Here is a 6,814-nt window from a genome sequence, read left to right as displayed (position 1 = left end):
CTGGCTGCCCGGCGTGCCGGCCGGGTAGAGGAGGCGGCGTGCCGGGAGCGGGTGGGTGAGGCGCAGGGTGTTACTGCGCCGCTGGAGGCCCCGCTCCGTGCGCCTTCTTTTCCATCTTGGGGTAAAGGCGCCGTTGTCGGGCGGCCAGGGAACACCCGCAGGCGGGCAGGCGGGCCGGGGCGCTGCGGGGCTCCTCAGGCAGTTCTGCTTGGGCCGGGCCCGTCTGCTCCCTCTGCCCCAGTGCCGTCCCTCCCCGTCCCCTGGGTGTCCCCTCCGCCCCAGCTGCCCGCCGCTGTCCCCGGGTGGGTACCGCCGAAGGCCAAGGCCCCCCGAGGAGGGAAGCCGGGGCCCGCTCTTCGCCCGCCGCCTTCCGCAAGGCTCCTGGTGGCGCCAGGAGGGGAGGTGGGGGACACCTTGTGAATAAAGTACTTCGGGGAAAGCCAGAGCCCAGTAAGGAGAAAACAAGGCTATGTTTATACTGCGCTTTTTCCTGAGAAGGCTTCGTCAGGGACTTGCCTTTGCCTCAGCCATAGGCTCCAGCCTGGCCAAACATCTCCACACCTTGGTCTCAAGGAGGGTTGGTCACTGCTGCAGACCTTGCTCCAGCGTTCACGTGGAGGCTCGCTGGGACCAACAGCTGCGTACCGCTGGTCTCCTGGCAGCCCCGCCACAGTCATGTGGGAATTTAAGTTACAGAGGTGACAGAGCCAACTCTTCTCAGCATGAGTAGGTGATGTTAGGGGTGACCGCCACCAGCTGTGAATGGGGAGGTTCAGACTAGACAGTGGGGAAAATGTTTCCATCTGAAGGGCGATGCAGCACAGGAGCCCTCACCTTGGTGCAGGGAGTCTCCTTGCCTGGAGTTTCCAAGCCTTGGCTAGATGAAGCCATGGCCAGCCTGACATGCCAGCCACAGTCCTGCTTAAAGTAGGCTGTTGGATGAGGCGATGCAGAGAGGTCCCTTCCAGCCAACACTTCTTTTCACAAGTTGGTCACATAACTGTACAGCAACTACCAGCCCAGCCAGGCTCCTTTAGGGTGTTCAGACCACTGATATCCTTGCATTACTGTATACCAGCTCTTCCTTGTCCATTGTAACATGCTTTTTAGAACACAGGCTCTCTGCAGGCCAGCACTGAGGTTAGACCTGTTTGAGGAGGGCTCAGCCTCCTGAAAGGACCTACTGGAGTCTCTTCCCCACCTGAATTATTTTAAGCATCCCTTTTCATCGGCTTCCGGTATGCCACAGTTACCCACACTGTAAGGAAAACCATCATCATCCAAGAGCTCATTCATGTGCATTTAGAACAATAAAGGGCTGCATGTGACTGTTACTAACTTTCTAGACATAAAAAAGGTTATTACCTTAAATAATGATTTGCATTAATCAAAAGTGTGCATTCATGAAACTGCTTCAGGTTTACTTTTCAGCAAAATAAAGCTGCTTTTTTTCCTCTTCATGTCGCTGTCCCTTCCAGCCTCAAAGAGAATACCAGCCACCCCAAGAACTGTGGAATCCTACATGTTTGGGTTTTTTCTATCGTAGTCCGGTAATTTCACAAAAGAGCCAAGGAGGTCCTTGCTCCTGCAGACTTTGTCCTCATCACACAGTCTCAAACACTGACAGGAACCTGATGTCTCGGGGCTCCTCTTGCTCTGGCGTAGTCACATGTAACCTGCCCTTATCAAGGCTCTTGGACTTGTCAGGGTGCTGGGTTCAAGCAAAGATCAGTCAAGGTCACGTAAGGCCACCCTCAGTCCTCGTCCCCTTTCCTCCACTCCAGTCAAGTTAAAGGGGGGTGGGAAGGTTTCAAGCCAGGCCAGCCCCGGCATCCCTTTCCTGGCTGTGGGTCCCAGGGCAACCACAGTGCTGTCAGGTGCAAGGAAGGACACCCTGGGGAAGGAGCAGCCGCCTGAGCAGCAGACACAGGCAGCAGCACTCGCTGAAGCTCTGCAAATTTGCAGTCTTGCCTTGCTCCCTTGAGGAAGGGCTTTTCTGGCAGCTCCCACACACCCTGCACTGACTGCTCATCCTGTGCAGCGCCCGGGTGCAAGAGCAAAATGGTAGGCAGGGGGAGGGTGGAGCTGCTGTTTGTCAGCGTAGGGAAGGAGCTGTAGGTGACTTTCTGCACAGAAGTAACATCCCAGCCTTTTCCTGAAATGCCCTGAGTCTGTGTGCTCCATGCCGGCTGCCCCCAGGCCTGCGAGGATGCCGCCCCAACACTCCAGGACAGCACAGGGGAAGGGGGCAGAGGCAGGGACAGCCATGGTGGTTACCAGCAGCCACTGGCCCCTCAGGAAATGCAGGACAGGCATGGAAGGGTGGCATGGTGCAGTGCTGGAAACGCCCAGCTGTGTTTGTCAGCCGGAGTGGTTGCACGAGCTGCCTCCTCTGGGGCTGGGATGGGAAGGAGCCTCTCTGCTCCAGGACAGCGGCTCCAGCAGTGCTGAGCACAGAGCCAGGCACGCGGAGCCAGGCAGGGCTGTGTCCTGGCCAGGCTGGCTTTGCAAGAGCCCCTGGTCCAGGCAGAGGAGTGATGAAGCTTGTCAGAGGTGCTGGTCCTGCTCCGCAGCCCAGCTCCGGCTCCTACCCTTGGGTATGGTCCGTAAGCTGCAGGCCAGAGCAAAAGGTGAGGGGGTTGTGCTGCTACACAGAGACAGAGCCAGGCAGCTGGCTGTTGCTGTTGCTTTCAGAGGGGGTCTTGGCAGTGGAGGAGGTGGCCATTGAGCCACTGTTCCTGAAGATGCGGAGCAACCTCCGCTTGTAGCCCCGGAAGGCAAAGAAGTAGATGATGGGGTCGATGCAACAGTTGAGGTTCATGAATGCCACAGTGACTTGTAGAGACATCTTGAAGGCTTGCTGCTCATGGCAGGATGGCTGGTAGAGGATCTTCCTAACCATGAACTGGACAATATTGAGGTGGTAGGGACTGAAGCAGAGCAGGACAGCCAGCAGCACCACCAGGATGACAGTGAAGGCCCGGTGATGGTGCCCGTTCTTCACTGTCAGTGGGTTCTCCTTGGCTGTCTGGCAGAGCTTGAGGTTGATCCTCACATAGCACACCAAGATGATGCCCACGGGCAGGAAGAAGCCAAGCACACAGGCCCCCAGGAGCAGGTAGGGCAGCTTGGGAATCTGCTCGAAGTTGAAGTACTCCATGCACGTCAGCTTGTCCCCCATCCTCCGTGTCATGGGCCGAAAAAGCAGCGGTGCCGTCTGCAGGAACACCAAGGACCAGATGAGGACACAGACACCCCTGGCACGGCTCATCTTCCGGATCCTGCCAGGGTGCCTGGTGCGCACCACAGCAATGTAGCGGTCCACGCTTACACAGGTCATGAAGTAGATGCCCACATAGGTGTTCATGTAGAAAATGAAGGCTGTGGCCCGGCAGAACCAGTCCCCAAAGGGCCAGTCAAACTCCAGGACGTAGTAGGCAATCCTGCCCGGCAGTGCCAGGGTGAAGAGGGCGTCAGAGAGGGCCAGGTTCACCAGGTAGAGGTCAGTGGAGTTGAGTTTCTTCTTCCTGCGCTGGAAGGTGATGCAGAGGGCCAGGATGTTCCCGCAGGCACCAAACACCAGCAGGGCAGTGTAGAAGAGGGAGAAGGTGACTTTGGCAGAGAAGTGGTGGTTGTGCACGTTGCACCCGCTCTGGTTCCCCGAGGTGAGGTTGGCGGGCGGGAACATGTCCTCTGCAACAGCCATTTTCCGTGGTGCCTCACGAGCTCTTGCCCTCTCCCTTGGAATAAGAACAGACATTAAATTTGCAGTTTATCAAGCTTGACACCCCCTGTAGGGCCAGCCCTCCTCACAAAGCGAAAGGCCTGTCCCCTGCTCCCTGCCACCCCCCTGGCAGCACACAGATCGAGTCATTTGGAAAAACGCATCTCTTGTGATTTCGGTGCGAGCGTCTCACCAAAGGCTGTGACTCATTGTCGTCTCTTGTCACCAGCTCCTCTTTTTTTTTTTTTTTTTTTTTTTTTTTAAGTCCAATCAATTCCAGAAAGGAGGGGGGGGGGGGGGGGGGGGGGGGGGGCTGGCAGGGGAAAAACAAGGTTCCAAACCCATCTGGTGGCAGCAATGTCATTTATTCATCACTGCGGGGGGAATGGGCAGCTTCATTGAGAAAATGCCCCGAAAGCTGGGGGGGAGTCCGGCAGGACCAGCGGGCAGGGGGAGCAAGGAGCATCTTTGCAACCCTCGGGCTGCGACCAGAGCGGCAACAAAACTGAAGAAATTCCAAGCGAGAAGTCCCAGCCTCGCCCAGAAACCCCGCTCCCTGTGCCCGCCGCAAGCGGGGAGCGGGGAACACGCCGGCACCAAGCCCCGCGTCCCGCACGCCCTCCTGCCGCTCGCCCCGCGTTGGGCCCGCGCCGGCCCGGGACAGCGGGGCCCGGCCGCCCCGGGGCTGCAGCAGCTCCCGCACCGCCGCCCCGTCCCGTCCTCCCCGTCCCGCCCGCCCCGTCCCGTTCCGCCGCTCACCGCACGCTGCCGCCCTCGGGGCCGCTCCCGCCGCCGGGCTCCGCTCCGCGGGCGCGCTGCAGCCGCGGGACGGGGCGGGACGGGGCGTCCCGGGCACCGCGCTGCCTCCCGCCCCGACGGCGGGGACCCCCGAGGGGCTGGGATGCTCGGGCGCGCACTAACGCGCACAGGCACGAAAGAGGAATCGCGGGCTCCTACCTGGGAGCGGCGTTGCCGTCTCGCCGCCTCCTCCTCCTCCTCCTCCTCCTCCTCCTCCTCCTCCTCCCCCCGCCCGATGCTGGCGGGGCGGTGGGCGCGGAGCCTCCTTGCCCGCACCCGGCTCTGGGGCTCCCTGGCCGTGTGAGCGCCTCTCGGGATTCGCTCACATTATAAAAGCACCGTGAGGTCTGGGGGGGGGTGTTCTTTTTCTTCTTTTTTTTTTCTCTTGAGTTTAGTAAAAGTGTGGGTTCTTTCTGGGTGTTTTGTGTTGGGTTTTTTGGTTTTTTTTTCGGTGTGTGAGAGGCATTTTGCTGCAGCGGGGGTTACTCTCAGTAGTGGCTGTGCTGGAGAAGATAAATGACTGTACCTGTGCAGCAATCGCTCCTGACATCTGAGCCAGCTTTGGGTTTTACTCTGAAAATTTCTACAAGGATGCAAAATGCAACTGAACAATGAAAACAGCCTCAGCTCTGGTTCACGTGTGGTCCAAAGAGTTCACCCCTGGGCGCATACACCTTCCCGTATGGCCACACCATGACACCTTCTCCAATAGTCGGGACGAATTTACCATGGAGCTGATTGCACCGGTGGCCAGCACAAGCCACACCATGCATGGGTCCCCAGGCTGTGGCGAAGCCCACGTTCGCCTTTTGTACACACACAGAGGCCACCAGGCAGGGCTCCTTCAGGCAGAGGCTAACCTGAGTGGAACAAGACAATTTGCCCTTGGTGGAAAAATATTTTCATTATTAGGATGATACATTGTGTGGTGAATGTAGGGCAAAGCCCCTTGTCCCAGCAGGAGCTCTCGGGACAGGCTTTGTTCCTGCAGGGTGCCAGGCAGTGGACGGCTCTGATTTACCCTGTGGCCCCATGTGGGGTGGCCGGCAGGGCTGTGGCATGGCTGGGGAGCCACCAAGAGCATGGCAGCCCTGACCATGGCACAGTGCTGCTGGAGATGGGGCGAGGGCTGTGGGCAACCACTGCATCTTGCAGCACGGCGAGAGTACTTTCCTCTCCAGCGCTTCCCAAAATGTTTGCAGAAGCACAGCCTGCCCGGTGGCTGGCAAGATGGCCTTCCCCATGGCAGCTGTTTACTGGAGACCAAGAGGATTTTATGCTCTTTTTAGTGGGTTTAGGGTTTTTTTTTTTTGTGGTCAGTGGTGATAGTTTGGCTTGTTTTCTTTTTTTTTTTTTTTCCCTCCCAAAAATTCCTGATAAACTAGGAAATTCCCATCATGGGACATTTCAGGGTGCTACTGAAAAATACTGAGCCCAAGAAATGTCAAGGTTAAGATTAACAGTTAAGCTAAACTTAAATCTCCCTCTGAGCCAGTAAAGCTCAACAATTCTTCAATTGCATAATATTTATAATGTTTTATAACATAGTGGCATTAAACTCAGTATACTAATCTGTGTACCCACGTATGGTGAGTCATTTTATAGAAATTACACAGTAAATGATATTGCCATGAATTACTACAAGTTGAAGGTACCTAGCAAGACTAATAGTGAAAATTTGCTAACAACCATCTGTTAATGGAGATACTTCTGTTGCTCGGGGGTTTATATCGCACGAAGGGAAAGGTCTGCTAATGAGAGAATAACTGCTCAGTAAATTATTAAAAATATTCCTTAGTAAGATGGGGATTTTCTATGTGCACATCTTTCAAGAGTTAAGCTAATCAAACTTGTGTGGGGCTCAAATGTTCTTCAGCTGTTTCACCATGATGATGAAATACCTGATGGATATAACATTAGAGAAGTGTTATCCCTACACAAATCCTGAGCCCACGCCGATGAGCAGATCCAGGACTCTCCTTTCGCCTACCTAATGCATTGCACAAAATACAGCTGCAGCTGACATAAATACTGGTCACCCTGAAGTCAGGGGTCTCCATGGCACTGACAGCAGAAGAGCCGATGCTTTGCCCACTAAAGGCTTCTGTCTGCCCTCACTGCACTTTCTCATATGAGAGTTTTATTTCCACAGATTAACACCATCAAGGAAATAAATCTGTGATGAAGCTGGGCAAAATGCCGTCACCTTCCAGCTGGGTGCCCGCAACAGTGATGATGGACTGGGCATTTTGCAATGCAAATTTGCAACTGGGACTTTCTCCATGCAGTCAA

General features: G+C 55.8%; 1 protein-coding gene across 2 annotated transcripts; it reads right to left on the bottom strand.

Moving 5' to 3' along the window:
• Window positions 1-486: 486 nt before the first annotated feature.
• Window positions 487-4,687, bottom strand: LOC101916156 (G-protein coupled receptor 183-like). Of its 2 annotated transcripts, none has more exons than XM_055801207.1 (2): window positions 4,682-4,687; window positions 487-3,740 (listed from the first exon to the last, which is right to left on the bottom strand). In XM_055801207.1, the coding sequence occupies exon 2, from the start codon at window positions 3,704-3,706 to the stop codon at window positions 2,648-2,650; it is 1,059 nt and encodes a 352-aa protein (XP_055657182.1). In that variant the 5' UTR covers window positions 3,707-3,740; window positions 4,682-4,687; the 3' UTR covers window positions 487-2,647. The 2 variants fall into 2 exon arrangements, with proteins under 2 accessions (XP_055657182.1, XP_055657181.1); XM_055801206.1 differs by lacking the exon at window positions 4,682-4,687 and adding an exon at window positions 4,484-4,674.
• Window positions 4,688-6,814: the final 2,127 nt, after the last annotated feature.

The sequence above is a fragment of the Falco peregrinus genome, chromosome 4 (genome assembly GCF_023634155.1).
Source record: "Falco peregrinus isolate bFalPer1 chromosome 4, bFalPer1.pri, whole genome shotgun sequence".
In the NCBI taxonomy this organism is placed as follows: domain Eukaryota; kingdom Metazoa; phylum Chordata; class Aves; order Falconiformes; family Falconidae; genus Falco; species Falco peregrinus.
Note: the sequence above shows the minus strand (reverse complement) of the source record. Positions and strands in the feature narration are given on the sequence as shown.

Bases quoted from the DNA above. Each gene is read 5' to 3' on its own strand.
- LOC101916156 (XM_055801207.1), bottom strand. From the start codon at position 3,706: ATGGCTGTTGCAGAGGACATGTTCCCGCCCGCCAACCTCACCTCGGGG.